This window comes from Prionailurus viverrinus, chromosome B2 (genome assembly GCF_022837055.1).
Source record: "Prionailurus viverrinus isolate Anna chromosome B2, UM_Priviv_1.0, whole genome shotgun sequence".
Taxonomy (NCBI): domain Eukaryota; kingdom Metazoa; phylum Chordata; class Mammalia; order Carnivora; family Felidae; genus Prionailurus; species Prionailurus viverrinus.
In genome coordinates, this window is record NC_062565.1 from 75,000,579 (window position 1) to 75,025,092 (window position 24,514).

General features: G+C 39.5%; 1 protein-coding gene across 1 annotated transcript in view; it reads right to left on the bottom strand.

Moving 5' to 3' along the window:
* Positions 1-24,514, bottom strand: part of ME1 (malic enzyme 1) — a 189,591-nt gene that overhangs the window by 6,257 nt on the left and 158,820 nt on the right. The window contains exons 10-12 of the mRNA XM_047858812.1: positions 11,889-11,994; positions 10,389-10,531; positions 7,696-7,869 (exon numbers count right to left, since the gene is read on the bottom strand). Of these exons, the coding sequence (XP_047714768.1) occupies positions 7,696-7,869; positions 10,389-10,531; positions 11,889-11,994 (423 nt within the window). The remainder of the gene's footprint in view (positions 1-7,695; positions 7,870-10,388; positions 10,532-11,888; positions 11,995-24,514) is intronic.

Below are 24,514 nucleotides of genomic sequence, written 5' to 3' on the forward strand. Positions count from 1 at the left end.
AGGGTAGATTTTATGGTAAGTGTTCTTATCTCCCTCTCTCAATCTCTCTCTCTGTCTCTCTCTCTCCCCCCTCCCCCCCCCCCCACACACAAAGAGAGTAGGAAAGAGCATTTGGCAATGATAGACATATTTATGGCATGTATTTTGGTGATCAAGTTGTGTGATTAAATATGTACAGCTTTTTGTTTGTCAATCATACCTCAGTAAAGTATTTTTTTTAATGAGACAGATTGACACTACATGCCTCCTGATGTGATGCACTGAGAAGGATGCAATCATTAGGCATTTAGTACTCCTAACAAAACCGCATAACTTGAATTCAATCATGAGGAAACAATCAGATAAACCCAAAGTGGGGAACATTGTAAAAACCAACTGGCCTGTATGCTCCAAAATGTCAGTGCCATAAAGGAAAGACTGAAATATTCTTGCAGATTAAAGGATTAGTCTAGAGGCTATAAAGGCCTTTTCTAATGGATAATCGGTAAAATTTGAATTCGGACTGTGCATTAGATAATAATAATTCTATCAGTGTTAAAGTTCCTGAATTGAAAATGGTACAGAGATCACATAAAAAAATGTCCTGAAATATCTAGGGGTAAAGGGACATGATACTGTAAGTTGCTCTCAAGCGGTTCAACAATAAAGTTCTATATGCTAAGTTATTTGCTGAACCTTCTGGGGCACAGAGGTAGACTCAGCAATTGTGAAGTTCCCTCCAGCTCTAAGACTTTGATTAGGTATTTCAGTGTGGCAAGTCTAAAGCAGTATGTGGCTGGCTCTATTATTTAACAGACCTGAGGGTGCAGACAGGAAGTAGAAAATCTTCCTCATTTGAAACATTTTGCATAAGCAAACACGTATTTTTCACTATCTCTTAATATGTTAGATTTTTAAATCATGAAATTATTCCTTCAATTGTTTTATTGCCATCAGCAAATATGAAAGACACTGAGCAAGTATAACACCAAGAGAGGATAAAAAAGCAGTTCCTGCCCTTGAGAAAGTTAGAAGTTAGTGAGGAAGAAAAAGGGAATACTGAAAGAGAGGACAGCCTAGGTCAAAGGTGAAATGTGAGTGTTAAGAAATCCAGAAGTACAGTGGAGACAGCTTAGTATGGGACTGAAGGAGAGCTAGGAGTCAGACAAAAGGGAAGGGCTGGGCACTCCAGAAAGAAGACAGGTTCAGACCAAAGGCAGAGATGTATGAGCTGGACTCAGTGATCCCCAGTGTCCTGATCTGGGGGAGCAGAGGGGAATCTAAATAGAGAATAAGGATTGGAGCACTGTCAATGCCAAATTAAGGAATTTTGGTTAAATTCTATGGGTGACTGAGGATATTCTGAACAAGGATATTTAGGCAGGAGTGTGGGGTGGGGGGAGAGCAGGATGAAGTTACTAGTACAACTGCTATTTGATTAATATTACATTACATATTATGCAAAATATATAATTATAATTACAGAAAGCTGATCACAAAGAATTTTATAATAAAGACATTGTTCAGCCCTTTATTTCTTGCCTTTATAACAGGATGTTGAGCAAAACTTTTCCTTGGCCCCAGAATTGGTGATCAGGGCCCCCAACACTAGAAGAAATGGAATTAAGTGTTCCACATTATTATGAAGCCACCAAATAGTGTGAGGACTGCCACGTCCCTCAGAACCTAAGAGGGGGCGGAATCAGCCCTGCCAGCCCCACAAACACAGCCACCCCTTTTCAGAAGGCTGAAATGGGGAGAATCAGGGAGAGTCACTAGAACCATAGTCTGGCCTAGTGGGTAATGTAGTGGCTTCTCTCCCCTCTTCTTCTTGCACACTGCCCTCTCTTGAAAGCATGAGGTGCCCTCAAGAAGGAGAGTTTGGCATTCTATTCCTCACTTAGCCTGAGCAGTTACAGACATGTTTATGTAAGCAGAGGTGAAGAGGATGGGAAAGGAGAATCAGATAGAAAGGGGGGTGGGGGGGGTTGCTTGGGGAGGAGCCTGTATCCCCAGAAGGCATGAGCTTCCAAGCCAAGTTACCACTGCAGAGGAGGATCTCACAAGCTGAGCAAGGGAAAAAGGCTGAACTGGAGCCAGATCTCTCATGTCATGCCACAGAGGGCCCCAAAGAGTCCTCTAAACTCTTGTACACATACCCCATGAGAAAGCCAGATATGGGCTCCTGCCTCAGATGGTTCAATGGCCTAAAAAAGTGGAGAGTTAATAAAAGACATGTTTGGGGTGCCTGGATGGATGGCTGAGTGGGTCGAATGTCTGATTCTTGACTTTGACTGAGGTCATAATCCCAGGATCGTGGGATAGAGCCCTGTGTTGGGCTCTGCACTAGGCATGGAACCTGCGTAGGATTCTCTCTCCCTCTCCCTCTCCCCCTGTCCCCTGCTCATATGCTCTCTAAAAAAAGGAAAGGAAAGGAAAGGAAAGGAAAGGAAAGGAAAGGAAAGGAAAGGAAGGGAAGGGAAGGGAAGGGAAGGGAAGGGAAGGGGAAGGGGAAGGGGAAGGGGAAGGGGAAGGGGAAGGGGAAGGGAAAGAGGAAGGAAAGGAAAGGAAAGGAAAGGAAAGGAAAGGAAAGGAAAGGAAAGGAAAGGAAGGGGAAGGGGAAGGGGAAGGGGAAGGGGAAGGGGAAAGGAAAGGAAAGGAAAGGAAAGGAAAGGAAAGGAAAGGAGAGGAAGGGAAGGGAAGGGAAGGGAAGGGAAGGGAAGGGGAAGGGGAAGGGGAAGGGGAAGGGGAAGGGGAAGGGGAAGGGGAAGGGGAAGGGGAAAGGAAAGGAAAGGAAAGGAAAGGAAAGGAAAGGAAAGGAAGGGGAAGGGGAAGGGGAAGGGGAAGGGGAAGGGGAAGGGGAAAGGAAAGGAAAGGAAAGGAAAGGAAGGGGAAGGGGAAGGGGAAGGGGAAGGGGAAGGGGAAGGGGAAAGGAAAGGAAAGGAAAGGAAAGGAAAGGAAAGGAAAGGAAGGGAAGGGGAAGGGGAAGGGGAAGGGGAAGGGGAAGGGGAAGGGGAAGGGGAAGGGGAAAGGAAAGGAAAGGAAAGGAAAGGAAAGGAAAGGAAAGGAAGGGGAAGGGGAAGGGGAAGGGGAAGGGGAAGGGGAAGGGGAAGGGGAAAGGAAAGGAAAGGAAAGGAAAGGAAAGGAAAGGGAAGGGAAGGGAAGGGGAAGGGGAAGGGGAAGGGGAAAGGAAAGGAAAGGAAAGGAAAGGAAAGGAAAGGAAAGGAAAGGAAAGGACAGGGCATGTTTGTCCTTTTCCATACCCTTCCTTTCTGTTTCCAACACATTTGAAGAAATAGGCCTTGATAAGAAGGGGGAGGAGGTGTTCAGAGCCCAGACATGCTCTTTTCCCTGAGCCCCTCAAGATGCTGGGATGGGAGAATAATAAAAGAGAAGGGGGCTCTCAGCCAGCTGCTGCGGCAGGCCTCTTGTACTGAAGGAACAAGAGATGATATCTGAATTGGATACTGATTCTGAACAGAACAGATGTTTAATTATTGTTCACTGATATATTCCCCAGCACCCAGAATAATGAGTAGCACATAGCAGGTATTAATCAATACTTGTTAAAAGAATGGGTGAATTGAAATGGAATTAAAAGTTACTGAGACGCCATTAAGAGAAAGAAAAGAAAGACTTGATGGAGAATTATTCAAAACAGTGATTGTCAGGAAAAATAAAACCATTTTATGTTGATGCCCCATTGAATTTAGGCTGCTTACAAAATCCTGTTACTTCTTGTTGTTCTGCAAAGGATCTGTAGCAGATTCAAATCATTGGCATTTCTTAGATGTTAAAGCAAAAACCTGTATAGGTATCTAGTACTGTTATTTAACTGGATAGAGAAAAAATGAGTACCACAATGTTGAACGGATATAACAGCATGGTGGTTGAAAGCTCAGGCTGTGATGTGATGTACGTCTATATTCAAATTCTAACTGCAATAATTACTGTTTGTTTGAATTGGGCAAATTAATTAACCTTTCTAAGCCTAGTTTTCCCTTTGGCGATAGAAGACTACTAACAATTCCTAATTCATGAGATTAAACAAAATAAATGCCAGTAAGGAATTTACCACATTGTCTGAGAAACTAAATGTTCGGTATGTTTTAGCTATTTCACTTTTTGCTTAATGTTTATTTATTTATTTCGAGAGAGCATGCGTGCTTGCACATGCATACTCATGCACACACACAAGCGGATGGGGGAGGGGCACAGGGAGAGAGAAAGAGAGAATCCCAAGCAGGCTCCACACTCAGCACAGAGCCTGACATAGGGCTCGGTCTCACCACCATGAGATCATGACCTGAGAGGATATAAAGAGTAAGATGCTCAACCGACTGAGCCCAGGTTGAGCCCTCTTAGCTATTTCACACTTAAAAGAACAGAGGGGCAGTCACCATGGCAGAATGGAAGTAAAATAGCTTTGGGGGCCAGATCTAGCTCTACAATATGAAAGCTAGTAAGCTTTTTGAGGTGGAGGCAAGTTCTATAACCAATCAACTGCAAATGATTTCTATGAGATAAGAGGTATACTGTTCCTCTCACCATTGGGGTCCAGCATCATTGCTTCTTGTCTAGAATGTTGCACAATATCATTTTAAAGAGACCTGGGACAGTAAGAAGATGGCTGAGTAAATTAGAATCAGTCTGAATCTTTGCTCTCCACGTATGCCTGTCACACAGAGAGAGAACCGAGACACCATAGAACACAGCCAAGTAGCAAACACGTGACCAGGGGAGCCTCATGTTAGGAATGAAATCACTAACATGGAAGGGATTGACCTGGGGGAAAAGGGGAGACTATACAAGAGTCTTAACGTTGTTCTCACCTATTACCTCATTCACTCAAAAACTATTTGCTGCTTTTGATATGCCACTGGTGTCTCTCTATCTACACTGTGTCCGCTTTCAAATGATCTGTCTTCGTTTCATTTTGGCAATGTTACAGCAGCTGGATTTTCAGTTATCCAGTGACTTCAATGAATCAAAGTTTCCTCCAGATGCTGTTGTCTGTGGTGACCATCTCTAGTGTCCTCCACACAGACCTCAGAAAGGGGTGGGGTGAGGCAGATGAGAGAACACAGAGCAGGTGGTTCAGGAGGAATGGGAGAAGGACAGGCAGCCAGACACGCCTCTCAGATGTGGACAGGAGGCGAGGAGTATGTTCCCAGGAGGGCTGACCCAGGGGAGCACTAAGTGCTCTTAGCAGAGGTTCAGAAGGTTGTGAGGGTACCAGGAAAGCCAGAATCCTCTTTGTTGTAACAGCATGGTGGTTGAAAGCTCGGGCTATGATGTGAGGTAGGTCTATATTCAAATTCTAACTGCAATAATTACTATTTGGTAGAATTTAGGCAAATTAATTAACCTTCCTAAGCCTAATTTTCTCAAGATGAGCCATGGTAGTCACCAAAGGATTCAAGCATGAGGTGGGGGAGTGAAGTTAACAGAAGGAGAGGCTTAGATAGGTGAATAGTTCTCAGAGTTTTCCAGGCAGGATAATAGAGCAGTTATACAGGTGTGTGCCTGCATGTTGTGTTTGAAGCTTTGGGATGAGAGAGAATGAAGGAATGACAGGATTCTAAGCTTTGGTGTCTACTTAGAAAGGAGTTATCACTAAATGCAATACAAATACTGAGGGTGAAGGAAGGTGAAAAGTATGGTTTTATGCATTTTGTGTTTAAGGAAAAAGTAACTGGAGACACGTTACAAGATGAGACTAGAGACACAGATTTGGCCACTTTTAGACTTAAGATAATGGAACCCAGAGAATGGATGAAATCTCTGAAAGCATAAGAAAAAGGGGAAAAAAGTTCCAACAACAACAAAATCAATGCTAGAAAAAAGCTCTTAGTTAAAAGGGACATGGAAAGAAGACAAAGTAAACAATGAGGTGGTGTGAAAAACAAGACTGTTGTGTTGAAGCCTAAGAGAAAACCAGTGGAAAGGCCAGAAGAGGTAGCCAGAGAGATCACTAGCTACAAGAAGGGCACGGCTGACATTACATTTTCTTTTTTCTTCAAAGTTTTTTGATAGTATTTATTACTTTGCCTGGATGGTAAATGGAAGGATTTTTTTTTTTTTCATGGAGTTTGTCACTAGATGGTGCTGGAGTTATTTAGGAAAGCAAACATGGGCTACATTGAGCAGAAGATCTCCCCCCCCCCCCCGATGTGTCTGTTATGTAGAAAAATAATTATATTTTTCTTAATGTGTGAACAGCTTTGATAAGCTCTCTTAGTGAGCAGATATCTACTTATGTGTAACAAGATTTTAGGAGATAAAGAAACTCTGGGACACCAGCTGCGATGCTTCTACTGCAGGGAAGACAAAGAAAAGAGCAGGACGTTACAGCTTCGCTATCTGTTCTCACAGAATGATGCCAGGCACTAAACGCTGGGATTATACTCCTTAGACCACAACAATAACAGAAGACTCCATCTATATTCTCCGAGTTCCTCTTCAAAACAGAAAGCACAGTATGTTCGCAAGCTGAAAATATCTGAATTTTAATCAACTTTTATTTGGTTCAGTTCAGTTACCATGTTGTACAGTGGTCTCATTTTAGAAGAAATTCACTCAACTCTCTCATCCGTGAACTGCATCCTGCTCAAACAAGGTATCAACCAGATGAACATTCTGATTATCAAAAGCTCATGATTTTACAAATATGTGCCAAATCACTGTATCGTCCCCCTGAAGTGTGGGGAGGAAAGGGAACTGATGGGAACCTGAAGTTTATAGTATGTCTTGTGCCATAAGTAATAAAGTCTTTGTCTCCGACCTAAGGGTTTTGGGTCTTTTGCCAGCATCCATGAAACTGTGGCAGGCTAACTCATTAGCTTGCAACTAAGGTAAGGTTTCAGATCCTTCACTTCTTAAGAACAGCTCACCAGTTCCTACTGGGTCTGTTGTGTAATGTTCGGAGAATCTTTCCTGAAGGCCCACACTCAAACCCACATGTGTCCTTTTAATGAGTTCAAAAACACTAATTCCCTGTTATAATTTTCTTTCTGCTTAAAATATTATAGTTTCTGTTTTCTGCCCTGTACCCTCAATGATACACACTTCTTCACTATACCAAATCAGACTTTCATTTTAAACCTTCAAAATGCTGTTATTTAGAAAAGTTTGGAGAAACATTGGTCGCTGCATTATGATTTGGAAACAGTATTTTCTTTTTTTTTTTATAATTTTTTTTTTCAACGTTTATTTATTTTTGGGACAGAGAGAGACAGAGCATGAACGGGCGAGGGGCAGAGAGAGAGGGAGACACAGAATCGGAAACAGGCTCCAGGCTCTGAGCCATCAGCCCAGAGCCCGACGCGGGGCTCGAACTCACAGACCGCGAGATCGTGACCTGGCTGAAGTCGGATGCTTAACCGACTGCGCCACCCAGGCGCCCCTGGAAACAATATTTTCAATTGTGTCACTACTGTCACAGAATTTGATTGGAAGTATGAAGACGAAAACAAGTTCCTTGTAAGAGATCAGAACAGTTTTTTTACTGGCTACTGAAAAATAGTCTTTTACTTGTGACTCCATTGTGAACCTGCTACCAACCCCTTATTCTCCACTAGGAGAGATTTTTTTTCTTCTTCGGACTTTGTACCTTATAGGGAGTGAGCTGAGATGCTATATAAATAAATAAATCATTAACCCACATGGAGCTCATCTGGTGTTTTACAGCCTTGGTGAACACAGAGTTTACAATACCTCAGCAGTTGTGAGAAAAATCTCATCTGTGATATGTCTCAGTCCACAAGCCACAACACCAAGAGCGATTCCAGGAAACACATAGGAATTGTTTCCTTGGCCAGGATATAGGGTCCGTCCATCTGGAAGAGTGACTGGATCAAAAGGACTGCCACTGGCAAAAATTGCACGTCCCTACAACACAGACACACAACTAACTTTAAAAAGAAGCACGGTATTTTAAAGGAAATGTATCATAACAGAACTACCCCACAGTTAGAGTACTGAGCATTTAGAAAGAAGGCCAATTTTCATTAACCCTCTAATAAGTCTGGGCAAGCTTTTATGATGTTGGCAGTAAGTTCTGGAGTGGCTGATTACTACTACTCTCTGCCTCCCTCTCTACTCCCCTAGAGAAGTGTGTAAAGCACAGGAAACCCAAGACCACCACTCTATTCGCTGCAGTGGTCCAACCCAGAAGCCTATCAACCATTTCTATATGGGGTTCAGATTACAGACTTCTGAAGCTGAAAAAAATGATAGGTTAACATTAGAGTATTGGAAAGTATGACATTTTAGGTTAGAGTTTAGGGATCTACACAGTTTTCTTTAATTTTTTAAAAATGTGTATTTTTGAGAGAGAGAGAAAGAGAGAGCACAAGCCAGGGAGGAACAGAGAGAGACACAGAATCTGAAGCAGGCTCCAGTATCTGAACTGTCAGCACAGAGCCTAACTTGGGGTTCAAACTCACAAACCTCGATATCATGACCTGAACCAAAGTCAGAGGCTTAACCAACTGAGCCACCCAGGCATCCCTACAAGCAACTTTCTAACGTAAGTTAATTATTTTATATATATACATATATGTATACACACATATATTTAAGAAAAAGACCTGCAACATGATATATAAGCTCATTTATCTCCCTCCCTGCTTTCACTTCCTACCTATTGTTTTATAATCATCATATTTTAAGGAGAACAGCATTCAGTAAATGACAGCTAAACATTCTTGTGTACATGGAGTGTTAATATGGAGAAGAAAATCTCTTCATGCTATTTCTGGATTATAGTTTTTCATGCTTCAATAATCTTCCTGTATTTCTATTTTTAACCTTTCCTGACAACCTTTCCCTTGTGCCTAAAGCAGCAGAGACTCATCCAGCACAGACAGACCTTTGCCTGTTCTGTATCCTTTAGCTAAACCAGTGTTTAAGTTTTCAGCCTCAAAATGACTTTCAATTTTATATTCTTTTTTTTTTTTTTAACAACACAGAACATCATGCAAGATGATTAAGAAAGAGTTTAGGTCATTTATATCAGACACATACATTCAAATTTAAAAACACAATTACGGGGCACCTGGGTGGCTCAGTTGGTTAAGTGTCCAACTTCAGCTCACGTCATGATCTCATGGTTTGTGGGTTCGAGCCCCGCATCGGGCTCTGTGCTGACAGCTCAGAGCCTGGAGCCTGCCTCAGATTCTGTGTCTCCCTCCTTCTATGCCCCTCCCCCACTCATGCTCTGTCTCAAAAATAAATAAACATTAAAAAAATTTTTTTAATTAAAAACACAATTATACAAATTTGGCTAACTGTGTTTATTTCTATTACCGGTGAGTCTATAAACTCTTGACACCTGTTGAGATATATGACAAAATAACTACAAAACCACTTATTTATTATTTGTCTACTATGCTAAAATTTTATTATTTGTGCACCATGCTACAATTTTATTGCTCAAAGGGTTTTTTTTCCTTCCCCTTTTAAAAATTTAAGGACTACTGAAGGATGTCAGGCAAATTTCCCAATCTGCAGATGGGCTGAAAATTAAAATTATTGAGGACACTGATGCCATCCCAAATTAAGAGAGATAGACAATGGAGTGGCTCCTTGCCAACATTTCATTAATTCTAGTAGTGAGCATTTAAGGTTATACTATTAAGGAAGTAAAGCCATCAATTTCTGATTTGTGCAGAGTGACCTAACTTTGTGTCATGTTTGCCTTTTCTAGTGCATTTTGGATTTCTTTCCAAAATAAAAGTGTTAGATATATATGATTCAACCTCTGTTTCATTATAATGACATTTTCAAGTCTTTGAAGGGGAAAAAGGCTATTGTCAACCTATCAGTCAAATATATATTAATACAAACACAGTATAAAATAAGCCACTTTTTTGGAAACAGTAAAGTGTTGAAGCTTCAAGGATTTCTATCCCAAACTGGCTAGATGTCAAAATAGCTGCCCAAATGTACCACCCATGGCATCAAAATCCAAACCCAGGATTTAGCAAAACAAAAATAAGACTGAGGTTTTATACGGTATGCTTCAACGTTCAGAAATAGCTAGTTAAAAGTTATTTTAATAAGCATCTAGCATCAAAATTTTTCCTTTTTAGCTTTTATATTTAAGTGTTAAATGCTTCCAAATCACTTGAAAAAATTATCAATAAACTTTACAAAGTTTGTTTTACTGAAGAGGAGGATTTACACAACAACATTCTAAAAGAGGAAACAGTTCTTAACCCCTCTGACCTATTCACTTTTCTTTCAATCTTGGTTGTTTAACTTTTAAATTAAGTAGTAAGAATCTTACATGTCCTTGGTTCCTCCATAATGATTAAGAATTAGAGTATTAAAATATCAGACCCTGTGTCAGCACTGGCAGAGCTGCGGACTGGAGCGGGGGGAGAGAAGTTATACTTTTGCTTTACCTTGGTTAGTTTATAGCACTGCTCTGCAGTACATTCTGCTTTGCTAGTTGGATTACTCAATGCAAAAATAATAGGTCGGTCATTGAAGGCAGCCATGTCCTTGAGAATTTGTTCTGAGAATGCACCACCAATCGCAGCAACTCCTGATGTAGAAATGAGAAACCAGTGAATAGACTATCAGCGGTTAGTGAAGTAAGACGTCCATGCCCTCAAGACAATGAGACAGGTCAGGTCACTTTCTGATAGACCCTAAACAAAATATAGAAGATCTGCATTAACAGTGACAGAAAGAGATACTTTTGTTAATGCCAACAACCTTTAGGGTTACAAATCTCCAAGTATCTATACAAAACAACACAGATCTAACATTTGGCTCATAATACACCGAGTCAGTGATCAAATCACTAGGTATTTTGATGACAGACACTGATGTCAGGAAATTAAAATGTGCCTAATATATATTATCTCTCTATAAATAATACTAGGAGTATATTCCAGTCTCTCAGGTTATAAAGTAATTATTTTTTATAAACCACTGCTAACACTTAAGACAACCATCCAATTCAATTGTAAAACAGTATCACTCACTGAAAGATTCCTGACAAAGGATAAAGCAATTAGCATGATGGAAATGGAGAAAAATCCTGATGTAATGTTTTTGTAAAAAACAAGGCTTATTACAGTTTCTGCGATGGAGTATTTGTTTTTGTTACGATTATCATCATTGTTCTCAATACTGTCATGTTTACAAGAACTTCCAGGAATGGATTATGATACAAAGTAAGAAGTGACATTCTATACACACAAAATAAGGTACGAAGTTTCATACCCTCCTCTGAGTTTTTTTAACCACATTAAATTTGGCTATATTAAACATCATATGTGCACACACACTGTGTAAGCACTGTGTTAAGTGCTATGAGGAATATAGATATGGTCTCCCTGTCTTCAGGGAGGGTCTAGTAGTTAGTGCAGTATTTCTCAACCTCTGGGATATTAACATTGTGGGTCGGATAATTCTTTGTGTGGGGGGGAAGGGGTGCTTTCCTGTGCACTGTAGGGTGTTGAATACCATCTCCAGTCTCTACTCACCAGATGTCAGTGGCCCTGACCACCCCTCCCCCAACCCTTTCCAAAGTTGTAATAACCAAAAACATCTCCAGACATTGCCAAATGTTTCTTTGGGGGCAAAGTCACTCCCATTTGAGAACCAGTGTGTATCTGGAGCAATCAAGCCTGGGAAAGGCTGAATCTGCCAAGGATTGACAGGTTGACAGAGGGGGCTACACACTTCAGCTGATAGGACTGAGAACACAGTATGAAATTTACAAATCTAAGTGTCCGTGGGGTACTGTTGATTCAGTGAATGTGTGATTTTGTTTGTGAATTCCAAAGGTCAAAATTTCAAAAAGCTAAATTATGCCTCAAAAATCAATTAAGAAAATGAATCAGGCCAAAATGGGGTTGGGTTGGGTTTACGGGAAAGAGGGAGAAGTTTACCTATGAGGGCAGTTGGTTTTATTTCTTGAACAATGGCTTCTAGGTTCTTCATTTCTTCATGTTCATGGGCAAATTCCTTCTTCTCTTGTGTTAAGGCAGCACGTCCCTAAGTAAGGCAAATAAAAAGAAATGTTAAATCTGCCAAACATTTGTGAGCCAATGAAATTTCAGAATATTACACATATTACGAGTATTTGTGCTTAACATTTTTGTGTATCATGTATTACACCTGTTCTTAAATTCTCTTCTCTAATTATTGGAGTATTCTTTCATTCAATCTTTCAACAAATACTTATTTCTCAATATTCTAGGCAATGGGGATGAGCAGTGAACAAACAAGACTTTCCCTTTCTTAAATATTATTTAATATTAAAATCCTAACTCTACAGACATTTATGAGAAACTGGCACTAATAAATGATAGTGCAAAATGTCATTTAAATAAATATATCATTTACTAAACATTATTTGTATTAAATGTGTCTTAGAATGCAGAGTTAGCTTTAGTCACAACACTCCCAATTCATGTACCACTGAGTAAAAATTGAACTCGAGGCCATATTTATACCATAGCTTGATTTTCTAAATAAGTACTAGCTTTGAATATTTTTATGTTAATGTTTTGACTATCAATGTGTCATGTGTTATCTAGGAAACATCTAATTATAATTTTCTAGCTGCAAATTTTTTTACGTTTATGTATTTTTTGAGAGAGAGGAAAGGAGCACACATGCATGAGCAAGGGAAGGGCAGAGAGAGAGGGAAACAGGATCCCAAGTGGGCTCGGCACTGACAGCAGACAGCCCGATGTGGGGCTCAAACTCACGAACCGCGAGATCATGACCTGAGCAGAGATCGACGCTCAACTGACCGAGCCACCCAGTGCCCCTCTAGCTGCAAATTTTTTATCTTGACTTAAAGTAATAAATCACTGCCTAATATTATATGGTACTTTGACTCACAAGTTGTTTTCACATATTTCATATGATCCCCTCAACAATTTTAAGAAGTAAAGCAAGTAATTAGAGTCATTTCACATGAGGAAACAGAGGCTCAGAGATATTAAAGGACTTGCCCAAGGAAGGCCCTGGAACTCAGTCTTTCCAATAATACAGCACGGTACAGTCCTGCAGAAAAAGCTTTACAAATGGTATAGGTCAGATTGTTTACAAATTGTTGCTCTAAAGATGGTACAATTTTCTTGCTTTAAAAGGTTATTATCATTTTATTTCCATTTTTAAAATACTGTACATGTGAATTACAGATCACTTGCAGCATATGAACCTATTTGCTGCACTCACTTCCTCATCTGTAAAATAAAGATGGTAAGTTCTACCTTAAAGATGATGTGGTAATAAATATACAAAGGAGTAATACTCAGCCATAAAAAAATGAGGTTTTTCCCTTTATGACCTGGATGGACTTAGGGGGTATTATGCTGAGTGAAGTAAGTCAGACACAGAAAGACAAATACCATATGATTTCATTTATAAGTGGAATTGAAAAAACAAAACAAATGAACAAACAAAAAAGCAGGAAGAGACCCACAAATACAGAGAACAAAGTGATGGTTGCCAGAGGGGAGGAGGGAGGGACAAAATGGGTGAAGGGGACCGGGGGTAGAGGATCGCAGCTATGAAATGAATAAATCAGGGATGAAAGGTACCACATAGGAATTATAGTCAATGGTATCGTAATAGTGTTGTATGGTGACAGATGTTAGCTACACCTGTAGTGAGCACACAGCACAGTCTAGTTGATGAATCACTATGTTGTACACCTAAAACTAATGTAACACTGTGTGCCAACTATACCTCAACAGAAAGAAAAAAATCAGGGAGGGAGGGAAAAAAAGAAAAAGGAAGAAAGAAAGAATTTTTACCTCATCAGGTTGTTTACAAATTAAATCAAACAATACATCTAAAGTACTTAGGATTGTGCAAATTTTCTTAATGTTTATTTATTTGCTTTTGAGAGAGAGAGAGAGAGAGAGAGAGAGAGAGAGAGAGCAGGGGCAGAGAGAGAGAGAGGGGGAGAGAGAGAATCCCAAGCAAGCTCCACGCTGTCAGTGCAGAGCCCGATGCAGGGCTCAAACTGTGATCATGACCTGAGCTGAAATCAAGAGTTGGAGACTCAACCAACCTAGCCACTCAGGCGCCCCAGGATTGTGCCAGTTTTTAACAATAGTTTAACATTAGCTGTTGTAATTAAAATTATTGTGAGGAAGAAAAAAAGTCATAATACCAACAGCTATAATTTTGGTATATTTTCTTACAGTCTTCTGTAAAGTGCTGTTTCTATATTATTGTTTTCTATTATGAGCAGGATATTAGAGTGAATAGCTTCCTAAGAATAGAATTTACTGTTAGTCACTTCTGCATTGTAAAACATTATTTATCCTACCTTTTCTTCTGAGACACTGTGAAAAATAATCTTAACACTAAATATAAAAGATACCTGTATGCCATGTTCACTGCAGTGTTATTTACAAGAGCCAAGACATGGAAGCAACCTAAGTGTCCATGAATAGATGGATGAATGGATTAAAAACAAGACACACACACACACAGAATATTATTCAGCCACAAAAAATGATGAAATATCGCCATTTGCAACAACATGGATGGACCTTGAGGGCACTATGCCAAGTGAGATAAGTCAGACAAAGAAAGATAAATACCATATGATTTCATTTATATGTAGAAACTAAAAAAGGAACCAAAAAAAAAAAAAAAGCCTGAACTTACAGATTCAGAGAAAAGATTGGTGGTTGCCAGAGGTGAGGAGTTGGGGGACAGAGGGCAAAATGGGTGAAGGTGGTCAAAAGGTACAAACTTCCAGTTACAAAATAAGTCCTGGGGATAATGTATGGCTTGGCAACTATAGTTAATACTGTATTGTATACTTGAAAGTTTTTAAGAGAATAGATCTTAAAAGTTCTTATCACAAGAAAAAAAACATTTGTAATTATGTGTGATGATAAGTGTTAACTAGAGTTACTGTGGTGATCATTTTGCAATATATACAAGTTTTGCATCATTATGCTATATACCTAAAACTGACACAAACTTATACATCAATTATATATCGATAAAAAATCTTATTTCATTCAGAATCAAATTTGAAGATTACTATTTCATATTCCTGACTAGTCTCCAGTAATATTAAATTGAGCATATTAGACCATATTCTTATTCATCTTCTTTATGAAGAAAAAGTCAAAAATCATATAAATTCAGTTGCCACTTTTATCAATAAAACCTATCTATTATCATAGGTTTTTTAAAATTAGTCATGGGTCTAACAAGTAGTTTATGCAAACCTAGACTGATTCCATGAGTAAACACTGTATTTATGAGACAAGATTTTTTTAAATTGCTTTTTAATAATATAAAGAAATCTATGACAACACTGAAATGTTTACAACTCTCACCAAATTGGGGGGAGGAGCTACCTGGTAGCATCCTCCTCCCCTCTCTTATCTTCTCAGCCAGGAAGTCTATTTCATTTACATATCTCAATTATGGAGATTAATTAAACGTTATCCTAGTATATAAACAAAGGCTAGGCTTAATGATAATTTATTAGTCACAAATGAAAGAAACAGAAGCCTTGGAGTACCACAGAATTTCCTCTAAATATTTTGATAATTAAGACTTCAATTTAGGCCCCAATGCCTCAGCATCCATTTCCTGTGTCAATGTTCTTTGCAATGTAACTTGACAGTTCCTTCCACAAAAAGAAGTTATACTTTCCCACCCCTTCTCTTTGGACTTGAAGATGTGATTCTCTTTGGTCAATAAAATGTACGCTGAAATGAAAGTGTGCCAACCTTAGGCCTTAAGAGTAACTGCTGTTTCTGCTCATTCTCTTGTGCCTTTGCCATTTGTGCTTTAACGTGCATAACCTGGGTAGCCTGATGGTCCACTAAGATGAGAACCTTGTGAAAAAGACCTGGACCCAAACTACAGCTTAGAGCCACCCCGCCAACATCATCAGAGCTGCTCCACCTGACCCTCAGGTGTGTGAGAAATAAATCATTATTGCTGTATGTCACTGAGATATTGTAGCTTTTGATAACTCAGCAATAGCTGAGTGATACAGAGGATAATTTAAATTTTGATTATATATTCCATCATTTCTTTTTACTCATTATTACTATTTGCTGCTTTGGGAATAAGAGGTTCCTTTCCCTGAAATGATTTAATGAAAAGAATGCTTTTGCAATCCTCAATGCTCTTATTACTGCTTAGTTATTTGGCAAAAAAAAAAAAAAAAAAAAAAAAAAAATCTTGCATTATCAGAAAAGAATGAAAAATTCTGGTTGTGGGTAGGAATAAGAACTTGGAACCATTTGATGGTTACAGTATTTAACTATCTAAATTATTTCTAAACTATTTCTGGAAGTAGTATAAGCTAAAATTCAGGACTATTTTTGTTCTCACTACAGTGAAATTTCTAGAACAGGTATTCAATAAAGTTGCAGCTTGGTGAGACATATTTCCTGGGAATAATAACTTTTAGCTTCCAACATAAACACAACAGAGTTTTGGTTTGTTGCTCTTTCCCAGAAATGCATATACTCAATATCAAGTACAAAGGCAAGATGTTAGACTAACATCTACCTGAGGCTCTACATGGCAAATACCATAGAACTCTAAATTGCTTCTAGCGTGGCTTCCTGTACACTTGAGGTTAAAGGGCTAAACTATATCTTGAAGCTTGAGTTTCTACTTCTGACACAGCAGTCACCACGCTGATGGACCTTTGTAAGACCTTGAAGGAGAAAACGCACATCCTGAAGTAGAAGCCATGTGGCTCTTCTGGAAGCGTGTGGTAGTGCTTGTTTGTTTTTAGGCAAAAGCAGTGGTCTCTAGTATCTAGCCTACCACCCACAGGTGTGCTGAGTAATGGTGGTGGCGGCAGCCACCATATTTGGCAGCTTCCTGTCTGTGGCTAAGACACTGATTCTTGAGTCCACAGCCTCAGCAGTTCCTTGCTAATGCAGATGTGTATTACAACTACTCCTGAACATTTGGCCCTGTGTCTACTTCTTCTAAGGTTTGGAGATTTGCATTTCAGAATGTTTTTATGGACAAGAGAACTTGTTTAACGTGTGCTAGGTTCCCTAACAGAGAAAGAGATCTCAGGATAATTATTCACCTGTTCCAAAATAGCTAGAGTCACCTCAATGCAATGCTATGTAATCTTGAGGGATACTGAGAAGATGCGTAACTCTTAAACAACATGTCACAGGGTTTGCTTTCTGGTCTTTTCGATTTTCCACCAGACAAAGTATAAGTATTATGCGAATACAATTCAATAAATTTACTATAGTGTCTGAAAATGTCATATTACTTTTATATCCAAATTCTGAAACTCTTTTCATGCCATGGTAGAGAATTCTAATTGTCCATCAATATTCATGCTCTCCTTTTTAAATTTTAATTTATTTTTTTTAAGTTTATTTATTTATTTTTGTAATCTCTACACCTAGTGTGGGGCTCGAATTCATGATCTGGAGATCAAGAGTGACATGCTCTTCTGACTGAGCCAGCCAGGCACTTCATGCTATCCTTTAAAAATAATTACGCACAGCAAAGGAAACAACCAACAAAACTAAAAGGCAACCAACGGAATGGGAAAAGATATTCGCAAATGACATATCGGACAAAGGGCTAGTATCCAAAATCTATAAAGAGCTCACCAAACTCCACACCCGAAAAACAAATAACCCAGTAAAGAAATGGGCAGAAAACATGAATAGACACTTCTCTAAAGAAGACATCCGGATGGCCAACAGGCACATGAAAAGATGTTCAGCGTCACTCCTTATCAGGGAAATACAAATCAAAACCACACTCAGGTATCACCTCACGCCAGTCAGAGTGGCCAAAATGAACAAATCAGGAGACTATAGATGCTGGAGAGGATGTGGAGAAATGGGAACCCTCTTGCACTGTTGGTGGGAATGCAAATTGGTGCAGCCGCTCTGGAAAGCAGTGTGGAGGTTCCTCAAAAAATTAAAAATAGACCTACCCTATGACCCAGCAATAGCACTGCTAGGAATTTATCCAAGGGATACAGGAGCACTGATGCATAGGGCCACTTGTACCCCAATGTTCATAGCAGCACTCTCAACAATAGCCAAATTATGGAAAGAGCCTAAATGTCCATCAACTGATGAATGGATAAAGAAATTGTGGTTTATATACACAATGGAATATTACGTGGCAATGAGAAAAAATGAAATATGGCCTTTTGTAGCAACGTGGATGGAACTGGAGAGTGTGATGCTAAGTGAAATAAGCCATACAGAGAAAGACAGATACCATATGGTTTCACTCTTATGTGGACCCTGAGAAACTGAACAGGAACCCATGGGGGAGGGGAAGGAAAAAAAAAAAAGAGGTTAGAATGGGAGAGAGCCAAAGCATAAGAGACTGTTAAAAACTGAGAACAAACTGAGGGTTGATGGGGGGTGGGAGGGAGGAGAGGGTGGGTGATGGGTATTGAGGAGGGCACCTTTTGGGATGAGCACTGGGTGTTGTATGGAAACCAATTTGTCAATAAATTTCATAAAAAAAAAAATAAAAAATAAAAATAATTACATTACTGTGAAAACACAGTATGAAAATTTAAATTTTTAAGTGTACAATCTCTTTTTTGAAACTTTTTTCATTCGTTCCTTTTTAATGATAAGATTTTCCAGTTTTAGCCAACCACATTGTTCCCCAGGTGGAGACTGTATTTCTTAGCCTCCTTGCAACGTAGAGTGGCATGAGACTATCTCTGTTGGAAAGGGTGGAGTGGAAGTGAGGTGTGCACCTTCTGATGCAGCACACCCCCACCCCCACCCCGGTCCATTTCCCACCCTCTCTCCCCAGGTGGCTGTGATGGCGACACCCGGAAAGCTTCTTTGCTTTCCCAGAGATAGATGATGGACACAGAGATGACTCTGTTCTGCCCACCTCTATACTATCAGATGACAAATACATTTTAACTTGTTTGGGTTAACATATTTTGGGGTCTCCTTGGAGAGCAATTTAACCTAAAATCGAACTAATACATATCTTTAGGCTAGTAGTCTCTTCATTTTGTATCTGAAAATAGTACACACACCATCAGGAGGAAACTTTGCCTTGAGAAGCCCTTATCTTCTGGGAAGGCCAATGACCAAACATTAAAACCAAGAAAGTGTCTATATGGTTTTTAAAAAGTTTTACTTATTTTTGAGAGAGAGAGAGAGAGAGAGAGAGAGAGAGAGAGAGAGAAAAAACCCAAGTGGGGGAGGGGCAGTGAGAGAAAGGGAGATACAGAATCTGAAGCAGGCTCCAGACTCCGAGCTGTCAGCACAGAGTCCCAGGCAGGGCTCGAACTCCTAAGCCACGAGATCTGAGCTGAAGTCAGATGTTTAACTGACTGAGCTATATGGGCGCCCCTGTACATTTTTAAGATTCATAGTATGTAAATTTTACCACTGTTCTATCCTTAAACAATGGTGTTTTTTTAATTCCTGAATTCCTGCTTATTATATAATTTCCTTTTGTTCAATTCTGTGTCATTGCCCTTAAATGATCTTTTGTGTATTTGAAAAGAGATACTGAATCACAGTCTTCCTTTCCCAGGTGAGGAACCCAGATATTTTGAATCTGTTCTAATTGAACCCATCTCTCTTCCCTATCAGTGAGGTGGCTCAAGTGAACTCGCAGACACTCTTGCTTCCCCTTTATATACCACAGGACTGAGGGGCGCCTGGGTGGTTCAGACGGTTGAGCGTCCGACTTCGGCTCAGGTCATGATCTCACAGTTCGTGGGTTCGAGCCCCGCATCAGGCTCTGTGCTGACAGCTTGCTTAGAGCCTGGAGCCTGCTTCAGATTCTGTGTCTCCTTCTCTTTCTGCCCCTCCCCAGGTCACGCTTTGTCTCACTCTGTTTCTCAAAAATAAATAAATGTAAAAAGAAAAAAAATTTTACATACCACAGGACTGAAAACTGTACTCCATCAAAGGAATAACCAATGATGAATATGACCAAGAAAGACCATACTTCCTGGATCTGGCTTTTAAATGTTATATTACTGCATTCTAGTATCATGTTTTCTTCTTTAATAACAGTTAAATATAATCAGTCTTAACCTGTGGATTACTTTAAGCAGAAAGGAGAAACCTCGCAGAAAGGATTGTGAGAGAAAAGAACATTTGTAACATTTTCAGAATTATCAAAAGAATAGGAAATAAGAAATACTATGAAAGAGGAAAAGACGCCACTGATCTGTTTATTTTAAAAACTGCCTGGGGGAGCCTTGGTGGTTCAGTCGGTTGAGCATTGGACTCTTGGTTTCAGCTCAGGTCATGATCTCACAGTGGTGGGATCGAGCCCCGCACTGGGCTCCAGGATCAACCTGGAGATTCTCCTTTAGATTCTTCTCTTCCTCTGCCCCTCTCCCCTGCTTGTGCGCTTGGCACTTTCTCTCTCTCTCTCAAAAAAAAAAACCAAACCAAACCAAACCAAACCAAACAAAACAAAAAAAACAAAAGAGAGAGACGAGAAAAGAAAAAAAAGTAATGATTTCTTAGCAGCTGAAATAACTGAATTCAACCTGGTACATTTTTAATTGTGCTGGGACTGCAAAATGCAAACAAAAGGGGATCTAGTCTGTTTACATTGAATGTGGACCTGCAAATCCAAGTTGTAAAATGAATTTAGAAGACGCTGAATAAACTGAAAGTGACAGAGACGTGATACCCATTTTTTTAACTGAATGATTCAAAATATTTTCTTGAGTGCAGTGTCTCAGACTATCCAAAACAGTAAATTCAAAAAAAATTTAAATGTATTTTATAATATTGTCTACAAAACTGTAATTACTGTCAATATGCCATTAATTTCTGATTAATTTTGTTGGCTAGGGACATGAATAAATAACTAGTAGAAGAATGCATTCTAAGAGCCAACAGCAAATAAATACATGTTGCTTCTGAAAGCTTGTAATGGTATTCAGAAGGGTAAAAAAAGAGCTCCCGGGTGAGACACAGAAAACGCCATCTACAAATGCTGGACACAGAACATGGGACTAAGGTTCAGGACAATAGTCCTCAGCCTCTTCCCTCACCTCACGACCTAGGGCACGCTCTATGATACTTCCATGGACGTTGATTTCTCCATCTATAAAAGCAGTCTGGGTTAGTGATGATGACAATGTGATGAAAGTGAACGAGATCCAAAGCCAAATGAGCACCAGACTCACTTCAGGAAAGCCAGATTCTTGAACCTTGCTTTCAGCTATTCTAAGTCAAGTCCAGGATGAAGCCCTGGAATCTGTACATATATGTTTTTTTAATTTCCCATGTAATTAGGATGATCAGCCAATATTTAGAATCACTGCACCAAATGATTTGTCACATTTCTACCAGATGCATTTTAAAAAGATATGTGATACGTTTTTAAAAAAATGTATAAATTGATTTTTCTGTTAATAAGAAGAAAAGCTACAGAATAACATAAATTAGCAATCACAGATTTCTATTACTGCTTTTCTGACTGACAACTTCAGATATAATGAAAAATATTTAATGTGCTTTAAAGCCCCTAAATTTCCTGGAATGAGAAGCAAATCACAAAGAAGATGGATAAACATTGTATGAAAGGCAAAGATGCATACTTTTAGCACGAACACTTTACTTTCTTTTCTTATTTATTTTTTTCATTTGAGAGAGGGAGACAGAAGAGCAGGGACAGGGGCAGAGGGAAAGAGGAGAGAGAACCTTAAAAAGGCTCCACACTGAGCTCAGTGTGGACCCTGACACGGAGCTCGATCCCACGACCCTGGGATCATGACCTGGGCTGAAATCAAGAGTCCGACACTCAACTGACTGAGCCACCCAGGCACCCATCATGAACACTTCATTTTCTTAGGCGTAGCAACAGCACTGGCAGCTCCTAGCCACTGAAGCCAGATCTTGACCAGAAGGCATCCACCCAGTAAGAAACACAGATTATCCACAGTCTCTTCCCCAAAGGCTCGATTCTTGGCACTGACTTAGCAAGGCCAGGAATCATGAAACGATAATACTAGCACTGCTGAAGGACTCTACTTGCCAAAAACAGAAGAATCAAAAGACAAAAATAAAGGTCCCTCAAGTATTTTCTTTGTTTTTAATGTTCACTTATTTATTTGGGGGGAGAGTGGGAGAGAGAAAGGGGGAGGGGCAGAGAGAGGGGGAGAGAATCCCAATCACACAGCCTGACACGGGCTTGATCCCACGAACCATGAGATCATGACCTGAGCCAGAATCAAGTGTCGGACACTAACTGCCTGAGCCACCCAGGCGCCCTTCAAGTATTTTCTTCACTGTTTTCAAAGTTGATGTGACAATCTGATTTAGATGAAAAGAACTATTGAAATGTGACCTCTAGATCTGGCAATATTAAAGCAACTGCCTATACCTTTGGACTTCTATTTTCTGCACCAATGGCTCATTTTCCTCCTTCTTTCAAAATCTAATTTGGAATCCAGATTCTTTATGCCACTCACATCAGTTGGATATGGATACAGAAGACTTCTTTTCTGTTCATTCCCCTCTCCAGGATCCCTTGCTGAAATGCTTTTTGCCTTCTTTTGGCAAAGTGCACGTGGATACTTCTTAGAAATCTCAAACCCTATGGTGTTTCTTTCTTTTTTTCAAGAGTCTCTAATTACACTAAATATATTATGGATAGCTGAGAATTTCTTTTGAATGTTACTATTTCTTCAATCTCCCCTCTCCCTTATTTTGTGCAGATTCTTAGGACAGGATAGAAGCTATGATTAACCATACTGAATTACTACCTTTTTCAAAGTCTCAGATGTTCTGGTGTGGCTGGAGAGGATAGGCAGCAAAGACCTCAAGATTTTGGCTTAGCATTTCATGAGCTAGGACAGGTCTAGAAAACTAACTATGGATTGTTACTGATAAGTATTTATTCCTTCCTACACACAGGCACTAGAAGAACTCTTCCACAAGTGCTTTGTTTTGTAATCCATGCCTGCCTGGACAGTTTGCCCACTGCACTGGCCTGGTTCTGTGTCAGGTCATTAGTTTACCAGAGTTGAACTGGGCCCCTCTCTGCATCTGTAGACAGGGCCTTCCTAGCAGGCTGTGGTAGCATTTCCCTGTCAGAGTAATTATCTGGTCTGATGATGACAGAACTCCATAAATGAGGCAACCTCACAGTTTCCTTTTTAGGTTTTGGTTTTATGTGTTTAAAGCATGAATTTGGTTTTTTTTTTTTTTTTTGTATATTATAAACAATTACATTACCAGTTAGTACAATTAATAAATTATTATTATTGGTTCTCAGGAGAGGCTGTAAAAGTACTAAAGATAAAGGACAACAAACAAAAAAAAATCACGTAAACTTGAAAGCAAGATACATTAATTTACTAGTTATCCTAAGATTTATTAGTTCTGCAACAAAAATCAACATAATAATTTTGACTTTTTAAAAACTTGAAAGAAAAAGTGGTTAATTGAAGCCTCATGTTTCTTTTATATTAAATAGTGCACAAGGTGTTAAATACATAACAACCTTTTAAAATGTAACTTTATCTTGGCAAGCAGAATATATGCAGTTCTTTATTTTGGCAAGTAAAAGACATGAGGTAAGAGTGACTGATTAGGCCTAGGCAACAAATTCACAGTTATTCCAAGTATTATAATCCATGGAATTTGCAGTCTCAGTTTAGTAAGTCTACATTAAAATTATTTGAGATGCTAAAATCGGTACATTTCTATAAAGATTTCACATAAAAATGTCATTAGAAATCACAAAAGAGGGGCGCCTGGGTGGCGCAGTCGGTTAAGGGTCCGACTTCAGCCAGGTCACGATCTCCCGGTCCGGGAGTTCAAGCCCCGCGTCAGGCTCTGGGCTGATGGCTCAGAGCCTGGAGCCTGTTTCCGATTCTGTGTCTCCCTCTCTCTCTGCCCCTCCCCCATTCATGCTCTGTCTCTCTCTGTCCCAAAAAAAATAAATAAATGTTGAAAAAAAAAAATTTTTAAAAAAAAGAAATCACAAAAGAAAACCACAGTCAAAGACTCACTTTTTTAGGTTCTTAAATCTATTACATCCCTAACTACAGCACAATGTGTATGGCTTTTTCCATGGCTCCAACTTTTTACATGCGGAAATCTGTCTCCAGGAGCCCAGATCCTTATCCTGAGCATCATTCTTGTAACTTCTGATTGCCAAGGGGGTAGCACCATGAGATCTGCGCAGGTACCTTAAACTTGCTCTGTCCAAAATGGATTGCATTACCTTTCTCTTAGTCTGTTCTCCATTCCTTTGCTATCACAACGGCCACATCACTTATCTAGACACCCAAAGAGTCCTGCTAGATTCCCGTCTGTATTCTACCTTTCTCCTCCTCCCATATTTAGTGGGCTATTAAGTATGACAATCCTATTTCCTAAAAGTCTGCCAAATCAAATGTCTTTTACTCACCCTCATAATCATTGGTTTGTTTCAGGCACCAATTAATTTTTATCTGTATTATTACAACAGCTTTGTAACTAGTTTCCTTTTTTCAGTTTCACCTCATTTCAGTCCGTCTTCAACAATGCTGAGAAGTGACAAGACACAAGACTCC